Source organism: Zonotrichia leucophrys, chromosome 1 (assembly GCF_028769735.1).
Source record: "Zonotrichia leucophrys gambelii isolate GWCS_2022_RI chromosome 1, RI_Zleu_2.0, whole genome shotgun sequence".
Classification (NCBI taxonomy): Eukaryota; Metazoa; Chordata; class Aves; order Passeriformes; family Passerellidae; genus Zonotrichia; species Zonotrichia leucophrys.
The window spans coordinates 75,157,293-75,184,105 of NC_088169.1; the positions used below are offsets into that span (position 1 = coordinate 75,157,293).

General features: G+C 37.9%; 1 protein-coding gene across 10 annotated transcripts in view; it reads right to left on the reverse strand.

The window, feature by feature from the left end:
- GRIA4 (glutamate ionotropic receptor AMPA type subunit 4) overlaps positions 1-26,813 on the reverse strand; it is a 216,376-nt gene that overhangs the window by 122,449 nt on the left and 67,114 nt on the right. For all 10 annotated transcript variants that reach the window (XR_010441041.1, XM_064718367.1, XM_064718359.1 and 7 more), the window contains exon 3: positions 21,935-22,174. Coding sequence is in view for 9 of the 10 variants with exons in the window: in XM_064718367.1 (XP_064574437.1) it covers positions 21,935-22,174 (240 nt within the window). In the remaining variant the exon portion in view is untranslated. The remainder of the gene's footprint in view (positions 1-21,934; positions 22,175-26,813) is intronic.

Genomic DNA, 26,813 nt, shown 5'->3' on the forward strand with positions numbered 1-26,813 from the left:
TCAGGTTAAGAATCAGCCAAAAGGAAAATTATATTTCCTTTAATTTAACTACATGTTCTTTGATGAACTCTTACAATATAATTTGTACATAAGCTGTTTCCAAATGAATATCTGTTTCTAGTAAAAAATTACTAGGAACATTTTAGAGCATCAGCTTTCTAGTTAATATTCTTTCACTCATTAACAAGAAATACCTTTTTTTATTTTCACAGGCTCTCAATGTGAACTAGTACTTGGGCTGTTCTGATTATTTATAATTGCATTATTCATTATTAGGATGTTGCTATCAAGCACTTTGTTGTGACATTGAAAATCTGCACATACATATATACTATGGGAAAAAAAGTTCCAGAGGGCAGACTTTGGCCTGTTTAGGAGTTCTGTTGACAGAATCCCTTGGGAGGCAGCCCTGAAGGGCAAAGGAGTCCAAGAAGGTTGCACATTTTCCAAAAAGGAAATCTTAAAGACATAGGAGAAGGTCCAAATGAGCTGAAAGATGAGCTGGCAGGAAGACCTACCTGGCTGAGCAGAGATGTGGCCAGAACTCAGGGTAAAAAGGAGACTTTAAGAAGGGGCAGACAACTCAGAGGGGCTACAAGGAAATTGTGTAGTTATGAAACGAGAAAATTAGAAGGGCCAAAGCCCAACTACAGCTTAATCTGGCTACTGCTGGAAAAGACTAAAAGATGTTTCTATAAATGCATTAGCAAGAAAAGGAGGGCTGAGGGAGAACCTCCATCCTTTACTAGATGAAGGGGAAAACATAATGACAAAGGCTGAGGTACTTAGCATTAACTGCCTTTTTGCCTCAGTCTTTATTAGTAAGATCAGTTGTATGCCAGGTATCCCTGCGTTCCCTGAGCTGGAAGACACAGATGGGGAGAAGAGTGAAGTCCCCATAACACAAGGAGAAAGAGTCAGCAACCTGCCACACCATGTACACAGGTTTTACCTTCTTTCAGACAAGATCTGGCAGTCGCTTGACTATTGTCTAAATAATTCAGCTGGAGTTCAGCTGTGCATAGTGATAGGAGCAGCCCCTATTCCTAATTAGTGGATAGTGATAACATAGTCATTCACCACAGGGTGAGCAGCCCATAGTTAGAATAAAAGTGTCATGTAGAGCAGAACAGGTAGAGGTGAAGTGCAGGTGCCTGATGCTGTAATCACAAATCACAGCGGTCAGTGGCTGGTCACTTAGCTGAAGTAACTGTTAAGGATAATGAAGAAAACAGACAAAACAGGTAGGAGAGAATTGGAAACCAGTGAAGAAAGACCAAGTGAGACAATTTTTCTCAAAGCAGCTTGGTAATTCCTGGTTTATCACAAGCATCACTTTTAGATGAGTGCTAAGAATACACACAAATACTCTATGCTAAGCAATGTAGATGTGTAAGACCTGATAACAACACCAAAGATCTATGAAAAACTTGGTTTGAAACTTCACTGAAGGTGTTGTTAGATTTTCAGACTCATTTCTCTTTTTACATATACGTGTACCTTGTTAAATTTGAACCATGACATTTTTGAGCTACCAGAAAACAGAGGAATTTGTCTGCCTGTTTGTCTGATTTTCATTAGACACTAATTATTTGCTACAGTATTCACAGAACTTTTACTCCTCTAGTTCAGAAAATAAGATTCTATTTTTTTGTGGGTTGATGGCTGTCCTAAAGACTTTTTATGGAAGAAGCCCCGGCATTTTCTAAGATATGGGTTCTCTCTTTTTTTTTTTTTCTTGTTCGATATATCTGAATAAGTTTTTCACTCTGTGGTTAAGAGTTTGCAGGAACTTTGACTGTCATAGCACCAGATATATTAGTATCTTTCACACTGCTTATGCAACATAATACCAAATGATTCAGGAACACACACATCTTTTTTTCTATTCTTTCATCATCTACATTTACAATTTTATTACTCCCAAACCCAATAATATTAGCTGTTCAAAAAGTAGCTTGATATTTAGTTTTTAGCATTTGAATGTTCTGATTTTCCATGCAAACATTAGCCAGCTGTACTACCTCAATGGCATCACCTGATGGTGAGTTTTACCAGTTAGCAACAGAAAACATGGGAGCTGCTTCCTGTGAGGAAGCTACGTGATTTGACTTGAAAATCAGAATGAAATGTTACTTCCCCACAAAAACTAGATTTTCACTTTATGTTGTCATTAGTTTTAAAAACAATTTGTTAGCTTTGTGGGAGTTCTTCAATCGGGAGTTTAAAGATTTATTACATCTCAGTGTTTTTTTTGTTGAAGTCTCTTCTCTTATGTAGCTTATCTTAAAACTCTAAGACCTACTGCCACCTAGGATGAATTACCACAGTCCTACCACACTGAATGCAATTGGACAAACTATCCAAGAGAAATTTGGGCCAGAGAATTTTTATAGACAGGTTTTATATCACAGTACTTGAGAGTCGTCGCCATATTTTTCACTTTGCAGCTTATAATATTTGACACTAAAGCCAAATCCATCCAGAATCCTACCTCTTATACTATGCAACACCAGCTGCTTCACAAGAAGGCCAAAAGGCAGTTGCTATGTTTTATACTCTCTATCAGTTTTGTCAGGCTCCCTCACATTTAGATGCTGACTTGAAATCTGCCATGAGTTGTCTCCCTTTTAATAGCTCTTCTTTGGCTCTACTCGAGAGTATATCTCAAGATATTGTTACTTATCACAGTCTCGAATTGGTAATTGACGTATGCTGCATTTATACCTTCAGCAATACCCTGTGTCATTTTTGTGATATACTTCAGATTGTGGTATACTTCAGAACTGTATACAAAATTCAAGAGTTTTGAAATGGCCTCCTTTCCATGGCCGTTTCAATCTAGAATATCTATAGATCTATAAATCTATCATATCTTTGTTCATAAGCACTCAAATGGAGAAAGAGAACTGGTCTTTTGTAACAATAGCTTTATTCTCGTTATTAGCTTCTGTATTTCCTCTGACTAATTTCAAAGGCAATGAATAAAACGTACAGCTATCTGTGCCTGATGTTCAAATGTAAGCTTCCTTTCCCTTCAGTGATGGTCCTGTAGTTACAACATTTTACATTTCCCAGCATCTGAATTCATCTCACTATGCATTTTCTGAGCCTAGGACTCTGCTTTTAAAGGTTTTCTTTGGCTACTTTAAAATAGAGTTCCAAGAAATTTTCCATGTAAGTTTTTGATGCTTAAATCCCCCATCTTAGTAGCTCTTTTGTAATCTTACCAAGCAAAAATAAGGGTTTGATATCCTTATTTTGCTTTCCATTCACTAAATTTATGAAGTCTTGTTGGCTATTCCTGGCTATTAAAATTCTCTCACTGAGTGAATCCTCTGCCCTCTGCATTTTAAGCAGTTAGACTTAGGTGTCAGTTTGCTCTTTGATTCATTAGAAGAAGAATATAGGGGCACTTTTTTGCTAAAGATCAAAACCAGGTGTTGGATCTAATTTGAAAAGGACAAGGAATAGCAAGAAAAAGATAAATGGAATGGCTTATTAAGTTTTACTAGCAACACGTAGAAATTTGCAGTGTTCACTGTTAACCAACTCTAGGCATTATACTAACCTGTATGCATGGAAAGTTGAGAGGGATTAAAGCAGTTTGAAGAAAACTCTGGAAATTAAAGTCTTCATTGATCTGCTTAACAAAAAGTCATCCACTATTTATTAACTAAAAGAATTTAACAGAAGATTGCAACAGTTCAAAATTACATACATTAAAATATCCTAATCTGCAAATAAAGAATATTTCAGGCAGTCTCTGCCATACATTTCTCCAAGTTGCCTGCTACCGGGTAGACTTTGTCACCACTTTCAGAGACATAAATTTTCCTTTATAAAAAGGCAAAATATTGTGTTCCAATCATTAAAGTGAAAATATCTTTGCAAAAGATCTTCACATCTAGTACAACTTCTTTGTACTTTTTCAGTTGTTTCTTTGCATAAGAGCAGTGGCTAACAATGGCTCTACTTTTGTTTAGCAATGGAAAAAAAAAAATCAATTGCTCATAGGCCACTACTATTTTTCCTTCCTTCAAGCTGTGTCATGATCCATAAAGAAATAATCCATCACTGCAGTATATTTTCTTCACAGCTGTGACAATAAATTCCTCATTTTGTTCTCATCTTATCGCAGGTAGCTCCACAGCCTTTGCTGGAGTTACTGCTGATTTTCACCACTGTCAGGGAAGGCTGAATCAGGCTGAAGAAACAGCCACTGCCATGTGCACTTTATGAAGTGTATCTATGAATCACAAAGTATTTTAAAAGCTTTGCATCCCTCGTTTCATTAATTGAAGACCAGTTCATCTAGGATTTAATTTTCAGCCCCGAATGGTCCTTTTAATTCAGAAGGACAAGACATGCACATATATTAGTCATGCATTGAAAAGCTTTCGCATTTGTAGAGCTGATATTAACTCTTTGCACACTGTGATTTATTTTGATTGATGTGTGCTGTTCTAAATTTCTTGTCACACAAACCAGTGGGAGACCAAACCTAAGACTATGATGGAAATATTATACTACATAAAATATAAACAGGGTTAAGAAAATTCACCATTAATATTTATGTGTTGTACTTGCAGTTTTCTATTTTCATAAATCCACTATGTCTCACCAGAGTTCTTTAATGCATTATTTTAATTTCAAACATTATATTTGAAAATTCAAGCATATGTATGATTCAAAGTAAGGCCAAGCCAAATTCATGGGTTGTCGTTTATAATACAATAATCCATGTGGAAAAAAGGAGAGGTAGTAAGAAGATATATACTTCTGTTTAGATGAGACTATGATTTAAATGTTTTAGGAGATAACATTGACCATAATCAAAGTGCAGGTCAATATTCACTTGTCAAATGTACAGTAAACTTCAATGATCTGAAGAGGGAGGAATCAATATATAAGGCCTTGCATTTTCATGATAATTTATGGTAACTAAATGCAAACTTGGTGTAGTGTGTTTTAATTCAGACAAATAATAATTCACCTAAAAGTAATATTATTTTATATAGAAAGTAAGCTACTCTGCCTTGCAGAGCACCTGTACCAATATTGCTCACACCGAGAAAGAGCTCAGCGTGCCCAACACAGTAATGTCCTCTCCTTGTGCTTAGATTGTAGGGTGCTGGAGGAAAAGGTGTTTGCTCAGGGCCCAGAAACACCATCCCAAAGACTTTAAGGCAAAAAACTTCTCACCAAGTTTTGCAAAGGGTGACTCTGAGTTCCCTGAGTTCCTGGAAATGCAGAAAGCAAATTTTCTAGTTATTCCAGGCTGGTATATGCATTTTCTTTTCCTGCTCACTTTATGAAAATTCTGACAGCTATGCAAAAGATGGTACCAAGATGCTGGAAAACATCTCTCTCCCTTACACCAAAATTATTATCTAGAAGATAAGAAAAAAATCAAAGATAATAAGGGAACAGGCAATAATCCCAATTAACGAAACTGTCAGTGATTACGGATTTCATAGGATCTTTAGCAGTGTGTTGACTTTGGGGGTTCATTTGTTGGGGATTTTTTTGGTAGGATCTTGTTAACTAAAGTTTAACTAAGCAAAAAAACTTCCAAAGAAATTGCTTGATACTAAAATAAAATAAAATAAAAAATTACAAGACTAATAAAGAAAAAGGGATTTAAAGGTAAATGTTTTGACGCCTGATTTCTGAGCCAGTTCAGTGTTTGGGGTCACAAACTCTTTTAATACTGTTAGCTTTGAAATTAAGTCACATGGTTTTGCAGAATGGGGTGATTTGAAGTGCTATGAAGTCAAGAAAAAATGGATTTAAAACAGCTAGCTAAAATGAGAATGGACTATTTTAGAGCTCAAAACAACCTCAAAGGAGATGCATCTTGCTATGCCATGTAGCTAGTTGTGGCATTTTATTTTTTTTATTACAGCAATGCTGTTTATCAAATTCTAATGTAACATATTTAGTAATTTGACACAATTGTATTCCAAACTGCAAGGTCTTTATGGATCAGACACCAGCTTGCATTGTTCTTAGCACCAGAATCAGAAGGAAACATGGAAAAGTAACCTGACAGCATTAAACAGCTTTAAGGCTTCAGAACCCATTAAAAGACCTCAGGTCCTATTCTTCGCATTGGACAGCCTGATGTCAGAGAGCCATGTGTAAATCCACCTAATAGGATTTTTAGTTAAGTAGATCAAATTTTATAACTTCAGTCTCTGCCAGAAAGTGGATTTTTCTTTACAAGCCAGATAACTTTTTAGGCCTTCAGAAACTGCCTCTTTACTACAAATGGAGCAGAGAACCAGAAAGAATTTAGTGTCTTGTGCCAGACGGCTCTTTCAGACATATCAATTAAGGTACTCTGTTATTATCACAGCCAAGGTGGTGTAACACCTTGCTAATAAAAGCAGTGGCCAAAGGGGAAGTGATGTGGTATTTATATGCAACTCACACACTCAGGGCAGGATGAGGCCAAGGCACAGCCACTGACAGGTGAATGTCAAAGTATTGGGAGCCTGTCTTCATTTCTGCAAAGAGATTTGCCTTTTACCAGACTACAGTCTCAGAATTGCCTCACTGGTATTTAGGGATGCCATTGCAAGCAATCAGAGTTGCTGCTTTCCAAACAGCAGATGTAGGCTGCAGAAACAGAAACAGTGAGCTGCAGAACTGTTGCCTCAAAGTCTTCATGCCCAATGAAAAACCAAAAGCACTGCAGAGCACTGGAGACAAGCAAAGGATACCATGCAAATATGAAATAAAGTTCATGGATGATGTGTGCTAGAAGACAGGAAAGAAGACAGGCAAGAAGCTCAGAGTGTACCAGCTCATGTTTGTTCTCCAGATCACTGGAGAAGGGAAACTCGAAGCCCAGCCAAAGCAATCCATTGATAGCTGCAACAGGAGTGAAAGGTGCTGGGAGCAGAAAGAGGCACCACAGTTCACTGGAGCATGATCCACTCCTTTTCTCCTGCTCTGTACACATTCTTGCAGTTTGTAGAGGTCCCTGGAGACTAAAGACCAAGTTTTTCTCTTGATACAAAAGACTAAACACTTCCAAACCTAAAAGGAGTGCTTTCTAGCACTCCTTGAAGATGTGGCACTAACTGAGCACGGCTATCCCAAAGCATCTTCCCCTATTGACTTTTGACATTTCATCTCGACTATTTAAGATCTTTCCTTTTGCTTGCAAAGGGAGCAAAAAGGATGAAACAAGATGGAAGAAAAGAGAAACAAGTTAAGCCCACATTGCAGCAGAAAGTGACTGCTGGAGACACAGTAGGCATGAATATTGTAGATGTTATCAGCTATGTTTCAGGTTTGGTGGTTTTTTTCCCTATTGGTTTAACCTCCACTCAAACCCTTCAATCGTTTCAATCGTTTCTTCAGGTTTTTAGTCTAAAAACCAAAAGCTGTGCTCTAAAACCTGGATGTCCTCAGAGGGGCCAATGTGAGCCATGGCACAATGGGCTGCCCATGCCATGCACAGGGCTGAGCCCAGCCAGGGGCTCCCTTCCAAGGGTGGGGATCTGGCCTGGGCTGCATGGATGTGACACCACGGAGGAGCCATGGGGACACTGCCCTGTCCCAGCTGTCTTCACGGGCACGAGGGGACGGCTGTGGCCACTCGCCAGCTTTGGCTGCAGTCCATCCACTTTGCACCAGCTGAGCAGCACGACATGGACTGTAAAATCTGGCCTGAAGGTTTTTAAACATTTAGCACTGCAAAGGCGAAAGGGTAGGCTGAAATAATGGTGTGGCCTGCCCTGACACACTTCTCAGCTCTGGGGGTATACAAGATCCTTCCTATTATCCCGGACAGGAGCTGAAAAATGACATCATACCAGAGGAATAGGACACAGGGGTTACTTTAGGGATGATTCAGATCTTGTTATTAATTCTCTCTGCTTGGCAGAATGTTTAAAAACTGGCAAAGGAGCATTAGCATTTCTGGCAGAGCATTGTAACAGCTGCACAGGTAGTGAGAAGTCAGCAAGAAGCTCTTTCCAGCCTTGCAAAAAAGCGTAAGAAGCAGAAAAGAGTACTGGCCCCACATCCCAATGACAAAATCATGTGGCAAAACTCAAAAGCAGGTCAAATAAAAAACAAGCAAGTATTCTATCCTACAAGGTTGGCACCACAAAATTTAAGCATGTCACATGTTGATATTTGGCCTCTCTCCATAGCAGAAGTCCTTTTCACAGGTCAAGCAGAGAGGGTGAACAACTGATTTGATGGCTAGAAAAATGCTGAGAGAAAGAGAAAAAACCTGGAGATGGTCCAGTGTGTAGTACACGTTTCGTAAGTGTATCTGTAGGAAAGAGAGATAATTTTCTTCACAGCTCTTCCAGCAGGTGTTTATCCTTTTTGGCATCGACAGCAATATTTTGTAGCTACGCAGCAGACATGCAGAATAAGATTCCTTTCCACACTTGAAAAGAATTATTTCCCCTTATGCGACTTACAGCTGCTCCAGTCATTCATAGCTGATGTCCTCCTTCTCCAAACCAACACTATCAAAGTATTGCTGCTTCTGGAATTTACTAAGAAAAACAAAACCTCCAAGTTGTGTCCATAAGAGAGTTACCAAGGTTTCTATTGGCTTCACTTAAAAACCAAGGATGATGCTTCCCTATGAACACAAACAGAAAAGCCTCAGAAGAAATATTATGTGCTGTTTTGATGCTAAGATGATAAGAACTGTTGAAGGAGCCTGAATAAGGCAAGGATCAGTGTACAAGTACAAACTGAAACAACCTCCTTGCTTCCTGACAAATTTTACTTCAACAAAAGAAAATTTTATTTATCTTCTGATGTGAACAGAGTGTGAGGATTTGTGCAAGGACAAAGTCAAAGACACTTTTCTCACTGTAGCTGAGGTGAACCCCTTGCTGAAAAAACGGAAGGAGCTCAGGTCAGTAACTGTCTTTTAGTTAACTACTTCCTCATGTAATAGCTTGAATGCAGCTCTACAAAAACACCAGCTGCTGAAGAAAAGGGTATCTGAGCTCTTACTATGGACAAAGCTGGAATTAGACCTGCTCCAGTAACAAGACCTCTTGTAAGGACACATGGAGTCATAAATCCTGCATGAGCACGGAGTATGGGATTGGTCCTGAGGAACAGAAAATCTATATGACATTAGATGCTTAAACCCAGTGGCCCAATTCCTTCTCGGTACAGGATGCAGTCAGTAGGTTATGCTGAGCTGCTCTAAGGATCTGACCCTGCATTTCCTTGTGAAAATGTTCCCACATCTCTGATGAATGCATTTACACCAACTGCATTTTCTATTATCCCCGTTTCTGCATTTACTAGAACCATTTCATGTTCAAAACAAATTAAAATAATGTTTAAGGTGATGTCCCTTCATTTAGCCAGCTTGGATTTGAAGTGAACAGCGTTTCTGAATAAAACTGTAGCACTTTATGCTAAAATAAATAACAAAATGGCAGAGAAATACACTGTATTTCACATATTTTGGGTATATTAGGCCAGTTATTCTGAAAATGAAATGGACACTTCATACCAGCAATATTTTCCAGTGATCTCTAGCCTCATTAGGCATTCTCAGTACACCCAGAAGAGTAGTGTAAATAAAATACACTGTTTTCTGATGAGCTTTGATGAGCAGATGTTTGGGGTTTTTGTTGATTCATGTCTGGGATGTTTTTAAAACTTTTCTGCTTGTGCTCCATTTCCTGTTGAAGGAATTCAGAATGACCCAGATGAAAAGAGACAATTGTGACTGTGTCTGCCTGGATGTCGCCCAGGCCAGCAGCTGTGCAGTGGCCACCACAACGTGCCTGACTTGCAGGAGGAGAAATTATGTAATTTTGTGTTTAGACTACTTGTGAATTCATCTTTTGGTTCAGATTAAATACTGCACTTTTATGCATTTCCTATTATCACTTGTTTGGAAGCTTGGAAGTGCATTTGAGATGACAAGATAAAGCACTTGGTGAACTTCTCCTTTTGCTGTTTGGTGATTCACGCACATGAAAACCATGAACATTTTTAGCAGAAATAAAGTAAGTAAATAAAAATTGGAATTCTTTCTCATTCTAAAAGGACTTAGACTAAAACCAAAAATAATTGATATCTGGTTTCAGGTTTTGTTTTCTATTTTGTTTTATGTCTTTCATTTCACTCAACTGGAATGCTGATGCATTAAAATATATTGATAACTATTTGTTCTCCCTGAGACAAAACTGCAGGTTTTTCACTATGACAGCCACAGACTAATTTTAAGTCTTATTACATGTTTCATTTTTCAAGCTAAAAACCGTGATCTGTGGTAATTGTAAATAGCAGAGATAGAAATAAATGACAGTGGGATGCTCCCAGTCTCTGAAATAACGTACGAGAAATGAAAATGAGAAATGAAAATCAAGCTTACTGGAATGTACTGATAGAACTGGAAAACATGGCAAAAGGATTAGAAGAAAGTGTGGGAAAAAAACCAATATAACTTATCAAGGAGGAAAAGAAAAGCAGAATCAAGCCAATAAATCTGGGCAAATATGTGAAAGCACGAATGCAGAGGTAGATCCTGAGGTGATTCACAAGATAATGCAATTGAAATAATTTAAACCTCCCCGAAGCAGTGGAAATGTTAGCAACAAAACAGCTGAGTTTTGGGAGGCCCTACCAAACAGAGTTTCTGAAGGAACAGAAGATGAAGTCGCTGCAGTTCTACCCACAGCCCACAGATTCAGAACCTGCAAGGAGATATTCTGACACAGAGGAGAAAGGAAGTTCCTCTTCCCACAAGGAGTAATGAAGAGATCACGAAAGAGAAGGATGCATCCAGTGGGGGGGTCTCGGGGATGTTTCACAGAATAATAGAAGTCCTGTGCAGAAAGGCACACGGTGAACGTCACCCCTGGCTTCAGAACAGAGATTTGCATTCTGCCTCAAGATCAAGAGCATGTAGCTGCATTAGGAAATACCTGGCAGAATGCTTTGCTTATTTGAGGAGGAATTGGATGTGAAATCAACCTAGCAAAAGGCACAAGTAAAAAGATATATACAATGGTCTATACACTGGTCTTTTAAAACACATTTATTAAACACTTCAAAAGAAGGATGTTATTTTCTCAGAAAAACAATTATATGGTAGTATTAGCTGGGACCATTTTTCCCCGACTCTTTCCTTGAAAAACAAATATTAAAACACTTTTCATGGAAAAGACTATTTTAAATGAGTTTCTTATTTTGAATAGTTTTAAAATAAAAAAATGGAGATGTTGAGACATACTAGTTGAAGGCTGTAAAAAAAGTTTGGTTTTAATCTAATGCTTAATGAGAACGAAAACGCAAATTAAAAAGAAAATATAATCTAAAATTACTGCTAGAATACTTTTCAGTCGCATGATTTGAATTTGTAAGATATAAAGATTTTTGATATTTAAATTATTTCAACTGTTCTGCATCCAGAAAAAGCTAGGAGATAGAATTAATATAAGGCATATAGACAGATATAGATATGGATATAGATATAGATATAAAAATATATATAGATATATATAGATATAAAGATATATATGTAGATATATATGAGGAAAAAGTCATCCCCACCCTTAAAAGTGAATTCCACACAAAAATTAATGATAGGGTCAGGTTCATGTCCTGTTTTGTACTCTAAATGTAAACTGTTTATAATGTAAATTTGGCAAAGCTGCCTTAGTTTCACTACCATTAGTTAAAAGGGTTTTGAATATTTTAAACCTATTTGAAACTCTCTTTATCCCATTATATAAAGGAGAGTACTTTGTTTTCTACAGGAAGGATATAATTGAAGCCAGAGATATCACAACACCTTAATTTTATCAAGTTTACTAACACAGTAAACTGTTTTCCTTCCACTTGATTCATCCATACATATCAAATCATTTTATAAGAGGCATCTGCAAACACATTTCTCTGTTATGAGAGACTTCTCTGAATAGCATACTTAAAAAATATTTCTTATTATTTCTCTGTGTTTAATACTTATTTATTATGTTATGTACACTTGATATTTTTTATTTAGTTTTCTTATTCTGAACTCACTACAGAGGAAATTTGGCTCCAATACCTTTAATGAAATGAAAGTACGTATTTAGGACCTTCCCAAACTCACTGTCCTATGCTGACTGAACTCACCCTTAGGAGAGGGATGATCCAGGATACAAGTCCTTACTCCCAGGACAGTTTCCTTATTTTTTTTTTTTCACAGTGAGAGGTTAACATAAAATGTGTCTTTGTTCCAGGGACCTACACTAGCAGGCAGTTTTGTATTCACAACCCTTCTCTTTGGTGACACTTCCATCATTTATTATGCCCAGATCTTCAGAACCACATTAAATGTTCTGCTTGCCATTTGCAGACGAAGTCACACTGGAACACAATGTATGCCCCTTGTCCAAAGGAAAATGTCCTGCAGCATCCAGGTGTGCATTAATATTAAAACCCACCAAGATAGTTGTACAAAAAAGGGATTTTGAGACCCCAGGATTAAAGGACCGTTTGGTAACTCTCTTTCCAATTGCAAAATGCTAAATACCTCAAACATGCATTGCAATTTTGGTAACAGAAGCAGCTGCTAATGCTGTTATCTGTAAATACTAGTGCAGGAAATCCCTGTACAGAGGCAGAAATAGCATCTGTAGCACTGTGATAAGCAGTCAATCATTTTAAAAGGATGTCTACACTTCAACCACCCATTTTGGAATTGACCAAAGAAAAATTATTTGTATAAATATGTATGCAAATAGGATTCAGTGGTAATTTATGAGGGAACCACCTAAAATATATTCCATTTACAGGGAAAATGCATCTCAGAATAGTGAACATCTAAATACATTGGAATATGCCTCTTTACAGAAGCAGAAAATGTAGCCCTAAAATCACAGACTGCATAGATGATAGACTGTTCAATCAGCTGGATTAAGAATGTGCAGCTCCAGAAATACCCTTATGTACAAACACAGATTTACACTAAATTGGAATTACCTTTACTGCCTGCTCCAGCTCACACTACACAAGGGATAAATGTCCCAAAAACATGCTAAGGAGGGATCATGAAGAATTAAATTAGCTTTATACATTTTGATTATTTTTAGCCAATAGGTGCATAAAAAATGGAATAGTGTGTCTTGATATTTGTAAGTCTATGTCTTGTTTATTTATTTTTATTTTTAAAAAGCCTTTTTTGTACTCTATTAAAACTTGGAACATTCATCTACACATGGATAATACTCTCAAAAGACAAGCTAATTTTTCTAACTAAAAATGCATTTAGAAACAACTTGGCACAAGTATTTGTTTTACATTCAGTATTAAACTGGCACCACGTCTGGTCTCTGGCAGCATTGACTATACTGCCCTTTGTTTGCTACCACTCCGTGCTCCAGCCCTGAAGCCAACACCTGTGGCCATATAAAAGGCTCCGTTCAGCAGCTGCAGGACTCGGATGTCCATACTGAAAGGAATTTCTAAAGCACAAGCATTGGGATGTGCGGCTGGCTTCCTCGTCTGAGGCCTTTCAAGGCCCTCTTTGGCGGCCCACGCTGCTGGGCGCTGGATCCTTCAGCTGTCTGCAGTGTTACTGCTGTGGTGGCACAGCACAGACTCACACTCAGAAAGGATGCTCTTGGCTAGGCTGCTGTAAGGCTGCCTTCACTGAAGGCTGTTTTTTGCAGGGTTTGTCAAACCCCTGATACAGATACATATAAAGAAGAGCAAGGTCTACCCTAAATATTAATATCAAAGCTAAATACTAGTGAACCACAACAGAGATTCCTGCTTAACACTTTGCTCTCTGACAGCAATTGGTTTGATCCGCAGAAAAGATGAACACAAGTCCAATAATTACGTATGTAAAACATCTCCTCTCGTTTGAGATCGAATAATAATAAAATCAGAAATGTGCTCAGAGTTGCTATTTGAAACTCATAAAAGCAGCTGAACTTAATTCTGCTATTCAGAAAATCTAGAACAAAAATATGCCAAGACATGAGCTTTTTTTTCAGAAAAAAATGGTATGCAGTCACTTTTTTTCTTAACTGCAGCCTTGTGTGGAAAAGCTCTTAAGCAAATGAAAACAGACATTCAGAATTACAGACCATACTGTCCCTGCTCTCAAGTAAATACAGAATGTGTGTAAAAACCAGATAAAAATGACATGCCTTCATTTAAAGGAATGTATTACATATGCAGGTAACAACAAATTAACTATTCTCTAATTCTCTGATATCGTTGGAACAAGCCATTGGAAGCTGCAATGTTATTTACATTCGGATGTTGGAATATAAAAGCATATAAAAGTTACAGGCATAATCTTGTATTACACATGTGCAAAACTGAGATAAATGCTACTGAGAAAAGAACTTAGCTCTAAGGATTCTACAACACTGTCACAAACAAATCATTAGAAAGGGCAGAGATGATTCACTGGCATGGCAACTTAAAAAGCAATATTTTAAATTATCATGAGTCTCTTGTCTTCTCCATGGCACCCACTAAGTCAGAATAAAGGACAGCAAATTCTTCAGACTAGGAGTATAAAAGCAGCCATTTATTTAATGTTTTAGGATTTATGTATTTCTATGGCATTTGCATATTAGGCTGCGCTCCATTTTCTGAGTGTTTAGCCAGATGACCAAACACACAGAAAAGCTCTTATGAAGCATAGTTTGAGCCACATCTTACATGGAATACCAAAGTCAGAGGACTCATCTGTACTTGATGATCAGCTTTTGATTCCAATACCTGCATTTTCTGTTAATTTCAACCTTGATTTAATGTTCAATCATTTCAGTCAACAAGAGGAGCACTTTCGTTAAATGAAGCATTCTGAAAGCTCTTGGAAGATTTTTCACATGTAGTAAATTAAATGGTGACCCTGTTGATTTACCAGTATTGCTCCTCTTTAGTGGTAAGAAAGGAATGATGGAAAGTCACAGTATCATTTCTAATGCTGATTTGAGGAACCAGCTGCGTTTTAGTTTCACGTGTGCATTTATTACCTGTATTTTCAAGCTGCTAACACCTGCTGAGAAGCTGAGGATGAGCTGGCATTTTGCTGGTATAATTATTAATGAGAGAGCACTGGCAAAACAAAATCTGCTGCAAGCCAATTACTGATGGATAAAGCACATTGCCCCATTTCCTTAAAAACATGGAATTTACTGAGTACAGACAACAGCAGATAATATGAAAAAATTACTGCAGTTTTCACTGATATTTGACAAACATTTTTTCTATGTTTTGTGTATGGTTTCAGATAGGTCTGATTAAATTACAATATAAATTTGGTAAAAAACAAACACAGTGGTAGCTGGATCCCAATGTGTCTGTGACATGATTCACTGCCCATGTAAGAGTGTTTGCTGAAGACAAACAGCTTTTTATCAGATCTAGTGAGGCATATGGAAAAGTTCAAACCTGCAGACCATGATGTTAGAGCAGTCTAAGGACTATGAGAGCAGGTATTATTTGCTGTTTCTTTTATCAATATTTCTTCAACGTCATGACAACACTGATTTTATTTCACAAAAGTTTGGTGCAAAACTGCATGATGCAAGTAAGAATCTCCCATTTTTAGTGTACCCATTAATGAACTTATGTTTTTTTTTAATTGTCCAACATTTTGCCAAAGATCAGTAAGACGAAAAATTCATATTGTGAGAATCCTACCAAATTCTTCCTGGTAATAGTAATGCAGAAGGGTCCATGACCAAGTAGATAACTGCAATTGAACAAAGTCAGATTCCCAAAATAATGTTTTTTACAATCCTAGACATAACTTGTTTTTTCAGGCTTACCTGTGATATTATTCTAGAAGTTTAAGGCAAGAGTGATGTAGATTTGGGCTTAACAGTGCTATGTAGAAAACAATAAATACAGAGCACTTGGTGTCAAAACCATTTTTTTCCAGTATTGTGTTGTAAGGTCACCTGCAATTTGCTTTTTATTAGCAACACCTGATCATTTTCACCTATTTCACAAATAAGAGCCTTGTCTCAGTGTGTTTATGCACATAAAAATGTAAGTTATATATTTATATCACTACTATGAGTTAAACTTTAGTAAGTTTAGCTCTTTCAGTTGAGGTATTGAAATAACTTTACAACTTGCTATGATATTACAACTACTTTCACTAGAGAGACATCCAAAAATTTGTTCAGAAGTGCAGTAAAAATATCAAGTAAAGGTTGATGTAGGGCCAATTCTTTCAGTACCTAAATGTCCAGCTAATGATAACTTGCTGAGTACCATATTCTAATGATGGTCCTTCAACCTGATTTTACAGTGTTTTTATCTAGATCACTTAGAATATTTTTTATCTGATTTTTGAATAATAGAACACACTAAATGTTTTACAAAGGCTGTATATATAATTGAATAGAAATAATATATAATTGAAAGTTTCTCCACAGTAGAAAATTAAGAAAACTATCTTTTCAGTGTCCTAAGTACTGTGAAGAAGCAATTCCCTGTTTCCTAGAGAAATCATGACAACTACATAAATAATCCTGAGGGGACTTAAGAGATCATCTGAGGTGAATATAACAAAGCCCATCACCACTGCAGATATTTACTAACCTATTTAAAACATCTGAAGTGATAACAATCTTACCCTAGTGGTAAGAACCTCGTCAACTTATTACAACCATAATTGAAATATTTTTTCCTAGTAGCACTTCAAATCTGACGACATAATTCTATCTTGCCGACATCTCATCAGGTACAAACAATTGATCTTTGCTCCTTACCAGTCCTACAACTAAAACAAAGTAAAATAAAATCTCCATTTGTCAAGTTTTTTCTCATTGGTCATGTCTTCTGTTTTAATTTTTTTAAATATTCTTTCTCTTCAGTGGACCCTTGAAACTTATATCTGTATGTGGTGGTCAGTGCCATTCCAGCAATGGATCCTTGTGCTACATTTACACTGAAGGCCCTTGTTATAGCTGAAAACAGAATCTAGTGCTTCAAAAAGGCAAGGAAAAATTGTTTTGATAATTTTTTGCTGATATTTTTTTTTTGCAGTGGAAATCTCAACATACGACACAGCAGCATGGCCAGCTGTGAGAGCAATATTAAGCTTTCACATCTCACAGGCAACATTCTTTTTTGAAATTTCAAAATAACCTCTACTTTATTGGACTCAGTATGGCTTTTTGTACTTACATCATACTTACGGCTCACAGCAACTCCTGAAATATATTCCACGATATTAACTCTGAGACACTTACTCTGCACTTTGCATCTATGAATCTTCCCTCCTACGTTTAGCCTTTATAACACCTTATCACATTTCACCTTCTTGAACTGTTTATTTGACAGATCACTCTGGACCCTGAACCCTTTTTGTACCACTCATACCTTGGCCAGGCTCATAAACCCACCAAGGCCTTTCTTTGTGCTGTCATGCAAATTCAAAGAGAAATCCCTTGCACCTCACCTCATACCTGCTCTTACTTTTAAAATATGTTATTAGCAAAAAAAATTGGGGTTTTGGTTTCTAGTTTTCAAATTGCCATGCTATAGCTGAACCTCTATTTTCTATTTTTTTCTGTGAAAAAGTCAGGCCCAAGGCAGTATCACTGGAGGTACTGATCATGGATACACCAAACCTAACTGCTGAGACAGAAGCTCTGCCAAAGCTGGAAATTAAATTAGCCTGATAAACTGATTGTAAATAAAATCCATAATCTCCCTCAAAATAAGTGGGAAAGCTTTACATTTCCTACACCACTATTTTTCTTCTCCAGACATCTTCTGTTCTCTTCTGAGACTCACTTACCCTCCACATGTTCTTAGAGACAAAATCCTAGATATTGTTACACTGTGTACTGTAGGATTAATTCTAACAGGCCACAAGTACTTGTACAGACCTTTTGCCAGGTTTAGATTGTCACAGAACAGTTTTGGCTTTAAAGGAGTTGTTGTTAAAACATTATCCAGAAATGTGGGAAAATTGAATTTACTTTGTACACTGTGAGCTAATTTTCCTCATCTGCAGCCATAGTTGAGTTGGTTTTATGAACATGTAATTAAAAGGAGTGGAGGGAAAAAAAAGCATTAGCAAGGTACATAAGCAGGCTCACATGTGACACCTTATTTCTGTAGAATGTAACTATTTTACAGTCCTTGCCCCTGGTGAACCAACTGCTAGGCCAGCTGGTAGCTCCACCCTCTGTGCTCCCCACTTTAGTCACAGTCAGGGACTGAAATTTCCTGGGAAACACAGCTGAGTTCAAACGGATGCTGACATTCTGTGAAAGCAGTTTCCAGCTTGCTGGCTGCCATCCTCCCTGGTGTGTCCCCATGCTGCTACAGCCCCTCTGCCCCATCCTGGGACCTCTCAGCTCTGGGTAATCCCTGGCGTTTAACTAGCAACTTCAGCCACTCCAGCTGGTGCTAAGGCTGCACATGGTGTAAAAACGTAACACTGACCTCTTGTAGGTTCAATTCTTGCACTGCTCTGCTCTGTACTGGATATTGAAAGTGCTAGGTGAATGGTTGGACTTAACCTTAAGGGTCTTTTTCAACCTAAATGATTCTACAATTTTATTCTTAAACAGCTTCTCATATGTCACACAAACTCCTTCAACCTTCTTCTCTGGTTTCAGGGTCCAGATTTTTCTTTCTTGTGCCAGAAAATATTGTCACCAACTAGTGGAATCACACTACAGGCGTACTTGTGCTAGGTCAAAAATCCTATGAATTTACAGATACACAGCTCCACTTGATTATACATCTCTTTTTAAATTAAATAACTCTCAGTCACAACAAAAAACCATATATAAGCTGAATGTTCTTCTGCTCTACTAATTTGGTTTTTTTCACTTAATTCCCTTTAGAGATGACATCAAACATTACCCGAGCTCTTTTTCCCTGCTGGACTTCCCTTTCCCATGGGTATCTAAAAGGGGGATGGTTTTTGTTTCAGCCCTTTCCTACTACGTTTTGCATAACTCAAATAAATGTTGTTCAGCCTCCTTTTTCTTTGTCCTGTCTGTGTTCCTGGCACTTTGCTGTTAATATTAATTGTATCAGGCATGAGGTCATAATAAACCTTTTTAAACCTGGAAGGAGGATAAGAGAAAGAGGAATGTATTGAAACAAAAGGACCCTTCAGGCTTTAGCCTTCTGTGTCATTCCTTACTTGCTGACTTTCCCCTGTTAAATAATGAGCTGAATTTTCCTTCATCTTTCTCCTAGGTCTAATGCCTCTTGTAAAACCTGCTCTCCTTCTCCATAATGCCCCCTGCTAGATCCAATTAATTTTGTCTTTTTGCCTTTTGTCCTAGTATCTTCATTCTGTCACAGGACAGTGATTTTCCAGACTCTGAGTTTGGCAGAACATCAGAAAGGGAGATTTAACAAAATAGCTGAAGCCACCACCTCATCATAGTTTGTGTGGTCCAGGACTGCTACAGGGTCTATCTAACCCAAAGTGTGGAATGTGGGAATGACTTACAGAGATGCAACAAAAGTACATTCCTAGCTTAACTGAAATGTTAACATAGGTGGCTCCAGCATTAAAGCCTGGGGTTCTGCAGGGAGCTTAGGGGCTGTCAAAGACATGAATGGAATGATACAACAGAGAAACCTTCCTGGATAATAGGATTTAATTGCTCAGTCCCCAAGAGTGAGCAGCAACTGAGTCACATGCAACAGAACCAAGAAGCAAGGAGGACAGAAAGGCTCGAAAGCAGGTCTGGAAACAACATTCATTTGTCCACCACTGCTGCTGAAGTGTATTTTGTCATTCTATCTTTTGTGAAGTACTTCTGCTTTTTGCAATACTGACAGCTGCTAAATACTGCCTTCTTCCCAGATAGCTACCGTGTCAGGCTGGAATGTATTCTTATTGCTTACCTTCCCCCTAAGAGCTTATTCACAGCTTCCCACTAAAGCTGCAAAAATCAACTTGCAAGCCCAACAACAAAATGCTGAGGGGGTTCCCTCAATTTGCTTTGATGTGGCTGCTCAGAGAAATAGGGAGACATCTGGCATGTGAAATCTCTGACAAAAATCTAGACAAGTTTAATTTCTGGCCTCACTGACAGAGTCTATGACTTAACATTAATGATTTTTTTTTTCTACACTTATTCTGATACTAAGGTGATGCTTACTTTTTTTATAGCATATCTGAGGTCCACACTGAAATTTTGTCTTGTGCAGATGGTGAAAATTTACTCAACAATTGTGTGTCTTTACAGTACTCTTAATACCAAAAGATACATTGAATCTTATTTTCCCCTGGATGAAACTGTATCACAAGACCTATTCAGAATTTGAGAGACTACCCAATGTAGCATCCCCTGAATCCAAGCTGGAAAATGTCATGTCTTTATCAAAGATGTGCTGATGATTTCAGAGTGGCAGAGTTCAGTGCCATAAGAATTAATTATTAACCATGCTGTTATAGACTGTTCTGAAACTGTCCTTGGTGTGGTATCACCTGTTTAAAAATTATGTCTCAACCTAATTAAGTGTGTGAATTTAGATGAGAAAGATAACTACAGGTTGTGCACTTTACTTAATAAACTGTGTAACTTGTAAGACCACATCTGTAATTATGTACTTGTTTTCTTGTTATCCATAACTATATGTTGACTAGAAATACTTTAAAATTCTTAAAATACTTTAAAATTCTGCTAAATTTTTCTCTTTCCCATTACCTAATACATTCTGTAATGCTTCCCAGAACTTCTTCTATGGGTCTAGCAAACATTAAAAAAATACTTAGTTAAAAACACAAATGATTATGAAACAATAAAAATTCTTTCATTTTCTTCCATTCTTCATTTTGATTCAAATTCAGGTATTTAGGCAGCATATCAAGGTATAAACTCACTAAAATGTAGTGCTTGTATATAGGAGAAAATTAACTTCTATAGCCATAATCAAGTAATTAAACAGATTTAGTTAGGTCTGTGTAATTCCCTATTTTTTCTGTAGCGTAATTATACTGGAATAAAGCCACTTTAATTCTGGAATAGACTGCCTACATGGGGAACTATATTGAAACAGCTGTAGTAAAATAATTATTTGACTACAGCTATGCTGTTCACTCCCCCCTGAAAGCAAGGCACCAACATAAAAATCTTGCCTCTCTCGCAGAAGCTCAGCAATGCTGGCTCAGTCCTCTTCCACAAACAAAGACTTTGCCAGCAGAATGAGCACACAACTCAGAGAACAGCTTTTACCTCTCAGTTACTCACTGAGAGGTGATGCACAGTGATGCACTTGCAGTTTTTCAGCACTTAAACAGTTCTGAGATGCACTGGGATGTGGAATGGAGACTGTGGATAGAAAATACGCCCTTTTCTGCAATTAACTATATATTTTGTGAAAGTGTAGTCCATCACAGAGGTAACCCCAGCTGAAAGGAGCAGAAGATGGGCTGTGGCAGCACTCCCTCCCTCTGCCTGTGGATACCTTGTGCCTTACAAGCATTGCCTCTGACCTCCACTACTCTGGCACAGCCTGAGGCAGAGCCTTTCTCTGCCTTGACCTTCCAAAGCTTGGAAGTCCCACAGGCTCGCTCTCATCTCAGCTTACAGCAGTGCAGATGCAGAAAAGAGGCTGTTCCTCTCTACTTTGCACTGCTGTCACTTACAAAGTGAACTGAAGAGAGAATAGAGCTGTAACATTCTGCTTATTGAACTGTATTTTTTTTCACTACCATTGATTTAAAGATTTTAGTATTCTAGACTTAAAGCACAGGCTTTGGCTGGTCGATTACATCCTGTGAATCCAACACCCAATTTTTGCAGACTAAGGAGTTCTTCCTTCAGCCACACAGCTGCTCAGTTAGAGGTATTTCACCTCAGAGGCCCTCTAAACTTTGACTCCCCAAGCTCTCAATGGGACATAAAAGTTCTTTCAAAAGCTCTTGCAAAAGTGATTAGAAGGGTGCAGATAAGACTGCTGTGTCTCAGCCTACCTCGGTCTGTGTCGTAGAGGAAAACGAAGCGGTTCCACTCGTAGTGATCCAGCAAGCTCAGGAGGGCTCCCCGCAGGGACGGCCGCAGCTGCAGAACGAACTGGCTCTCGCCCTCCGTGGGGAAACTCGGCGTGATCAGCGAGATGTGCAAGGCGCTGCAGAATGAGGTCAAGGTATGTACTGATCTCTTATCATACAGTCCAAAAATGGCAAAAACTCCTCTAGAATACTGGGAGCAAACTGAAAGAGACAAACAAGCAAACAAACAGACTTTAAGTAGTGACAAAAATCTGCAGACATGTGCTTACACATTCCAACATCCTCAAATTTCTAATTTGACGATGTGCAATTCTGCCTGTACATTTACGTTCATTTTTCATGTGTTTTATTCTGGAAACCAATAAATAAATAGCTAAATAACATTTTGTGACTTTCTGATCCTATTCATAGAACACCAAAGTATCCATAGTGGTTTCACTGTAAAATAAAATGCAAAATAAATAACATATGTTTTTGTATACCAGTTAAAAAAATCAACATATACTGTTTTAGCCATAGCTCTACATAGTATCAGGCATTGAGCATTTCCATTACCTTGAACTGAAAAATGTTCACATTCTAAAATGTGAAAATTATCAAAAATGTTACTGACCTTGTAAGTGAAATTTGGACATTTTGAATTGTAACGATGTAGAACCTTTGCTCCCTTTTAAACAGGAAGCCCTTGTGGTACATTAAAACACTTCTAGAGACATTGAATAAAACCTACTTCATGAATAATCTCCTTGACTTTAAGAGGGCAGTTTAAGTAAAATGTAGTAAGTCAATGTGGTCTGACTTTTGCCCCAACCCTTTTATTTCTACTCTGTGCTAACTGGAAACCAGAAAACAAATGACCTGAACATATATTCTCAGTTTTGATTTGCTCTTGGACTCACTGAACACATAGGGAGAGACTTCTATTGATTTCATCCTACTAGGTAAGGACTTCACTGATCTCTGCACAGAAAAGCAAGCATATGGGTATTTTCTCGAGCATCTACTGCATTCTTATCAATTCATAAAGAGTCTAATAAAAAACATCGCATTTTTTTGAAGCACAAACCAAGTTATTAGAAATTGTGTGATCATTAACAGTGTTACCTCTCCCAGACACACAGAAAACAGAGAAAGGAACGGTCAGTTAGGGGATCATCATATTTTCTATGCTTTCCTCTCACTATTTCCCATGCTGTCCTGTTCCAGATGCTCTCTTCTCGGAGTCAATTCTTACATGTTGCCTAAACATGGGAAAACGTAAGGCACCCTCCCACTAGCTGGGAGTTCACAGTCATTCTGCACGTGCAGCACGCTCACGGAACAATGTACCCCTTACCAAATTTAAAGCACTCCAGCTTTAACTTTTTCATATTACATTTATTGCACAAAGAGCTGAAAATAGGAATCGTGCATTTTTCTCCCAAGACTTGGGTGATTTACCCAGTTCTGATGCCAGAACTGGAGTAAGTGACTTGAGGGCAGTTTTGTGATTTTATGTTCTCCTCCACTGTTATGGCTCCCATCTTAATGATTTTAAAGTCAGATTTTATATCAATAGAGCTTTTTCAAAAGCTTTCTTCCTTCAGTTCACCTTCAGTAAGTTCACATTCAATATACACATCTCTTACAAACCCTCTTAGTATTTTCTTTGCTGGACCACCCAAAACAGATTCCCACAGACCCCTCAAATGATTGGCTTGTCATTAATCATCACGCTAATCATCACAAGGACCATTGCTCTCTGCTTTCCCAGATCCATCTCATCTGGCCTGAACACAGATGACTGACATGTTGAGAACTTCAGTTAAAGGTTTCCTGCTTTTTTTTTTTTTTACATGATTTCCCCATCTCAACCATACAATAACTTTTCTGACATATCCTAAGATGACACTGTGCTTTTCTAAAATCTGAACCTCAGTGATGGCTGATGATCATGTTGGGATCAAAAGTCTGCTCCTTCTTCCTTCTGGGCCATTTGCAAGTGATGAGTTTCTGCTTATAGCAGAGTGTTTTCATCAGGCACTGTTATTTGTTTTCTATCATGCCCCACATAGTTCTGAACTACTTTAAAATTATTTACCTCTCTGCTTACAGTGTTAGTCTGCTCTGCTTGATGCACTTTTCAGCCTCTCCAGCAAATTCCATATTGGTACCCTGACTTTTCATCTCTGTGTCCACTGTAAAATTAGGCAGTTAAGATCTTTCTCCTGTAATTGTGCTTCTCCAGCCTGGTACCTCCCCTTGAACCAAAATTTGTTGCGGTCTTCTCCAAAGTTTCATGCTTGCCTTTTAACTCTGTTTGTCTCCATTTCCAGAAATCACTTCTCTTAAGACCATATCTATTTTACTACATTCTCTTGGCAACTGGAAGATAGAGATCAATCCTATACTGTCTACCTTAGTAACTTCTGGTTGCATTTTATGCCATTTTCAATCTATATCTATATTTTATAGCTTTCTTTCCAAAATCTGTTCTATAACTTCACTGATCATACATATTACAGCTCTAGTAAGAGGCACTTGTTATTGCATCTGCCCTTTAGTAAACCAGTTCTTGAAGAACCAGGGAAGAAAGATTTGACATCTCTGTTCCCATTAGTCATCACACCTCTTTTAAGATCAACATTTTCCTTGAGTGAAAATCAATGTAAAATATCTATTAGTTTTAAATCTCCAACTTGATTTTCCTGCTTTTCTGTTACATCACCAATATCAAACAGTTTAGCTTATTTTTATATTTCCTGTATTTTTATTAAAATATGTAAACAAACTTCTACTTTTGTTTTAATGTTCTTTAAAAGTTTCATTTTTCAGTGGAAGCTCTAACTGAAGCTTTCATTTCTGCAGCAAATGCCCTTTATATCACTTATTTTAAACACAATCTTTCTTAATTATAATCCTTTCCAAACACTTATTTCTTGTATCTTGCTTCTATAATCATTCATTGAGTCTCATCCTTTATGTTACTTTCCTCTGCAAAGGGATTTCTTCATATTTTACAAGGATTTCTGTGAAAATAGGGCAGGCCTTCTCTATTTTTAAACACAGTTCAATTAACTCTGACAAGTGAAATAATTGAACACAACCCTCATGTAAGAGATAGTTACTTTATGTATTTCTTGTTTTGACAAAATTCTTCCTAAGGCTCACTGCTGTTGCACATCTTTGCAGTTTTACGGGGCACAGAGTACTTTTTGTAACTCATGGTCCTTACAGTAGGAATCCACATGATGAAAAATTCAAGAAATCAATGACAAGCTGTGAAATGGTATACTTAGTGGAGTTAAAGCTCAAATTCATTCTCAGGATGGAGAAAAAAGTCAAACTTGAAATTTCATTAAATAACATAATACGACCCTGAAGTACCTAGAGTAACAGAATAATAATTCTTCATGTTCAAAGCAAACTATCTTTGCCCCAGTCTAAATCCAGATACGATAAAATATTATCTGAATACCATTAAAGTCCCGAAATAGCCAATCCAAGAAAACTTGTGCTATTATACTTGAGATCAAGACTGGAAAATCACTGAAGAGTGTCCTTCTTTGCTCCTTGATAAGAAAAAATGCTAAGATGAGGGTTATGAGATTTTTTTCTTACTCAGTACAAAACCCACAGAGAGGAAAAATGCCTGTGACACTATGGAGATGAAGCTTAAACATATTCAGAGATGCTGCAACACTCCTGAATCAATTTTACAGTAATCATCAGCGACCACAAAATCAGCAAAGCCACGAGGATTTGCATTCCAACTCACTACCGTTCTCAGAAAATGCCTCCCGGCAAACACGACTACCTGAATTTGCCAATTCTTTTTCCAGTTCTCTTACACTTCTAAAGGCATTTTACTTATTAAAAATTAACTAAATTATGCCTGGTAAAACAGTTGCATACTAGCATTCTAAGAAAATTTTGTTCAAGACTTTTCCCCTTATAAATACAAAGCAGTGACAAATGCACTTTTATGAGCATATTTTGAAAATTATTGAACAATACTTTGTCTTTAAACCAGATACCTCTTCATAGCTGACAACTTATTGTCTGTATTACACATACTATTTTCTCCTGCAGATTTTGCGATGCCATTGGTCTCACCAAAGACGAGAATGTGGAGGTCAGACTCATAGAATCACAGCCTGGTTTGGGTTGAAAGTGACATTACAGATCATCTAGTTCCAATATTCCCTGTCATGCGCACCTGCCTCTAGATCAGGTTGCTCAGGGCCCTATTCTGCCCAGCCTTGAACATCTCCAGGGATGGGGAGCCCACAAACCCTCTGGGCAAACTTTTCCAGTGCCTCACCACTGTCACAGAGAAGAATTTCCTCCTAATATCTAATCTAAACCAACCTTCTTCAAGTTTAATGTCATTCCCCCTTGTCCTGTCACTACATGCTCTTGTAAACAGACTCTCTCCATCCACCTTGTAGTCTCCCTTCAGGTACTGGAAGGCTGCAGTTATGCCTGAAACCTGGTTCTGTTGGTCTGTGTTCCCAGGAATGGTGCTACAGCCCTGGGAACAAGTGTCCCACCTCTGGACTGGCTCCACCTGGCTTCTTGTTGTGCTGGGACCCCAGGCCTGGATGCAGGATTCCAGGTGGGGTCTGAGCAGAGCAGAGGGACAGAATCCCCTCCCTGGCCCTGCTGCCCACACTGCTCTGGATGCAGCCCAGGATACCAATGGTTTTCTGAGCTGTGAGCACACATCGCTGAGACATGCTGAGCTTCTCATCCACCAACACCTCCAAGGCTTTTCTCTCAGGGCTACTCTTGATCCTTTTTCCACCCAGCCTTTTCCCCTTGGAACAGACTCCAGAAAAAACATTGCATGGTACCTAAA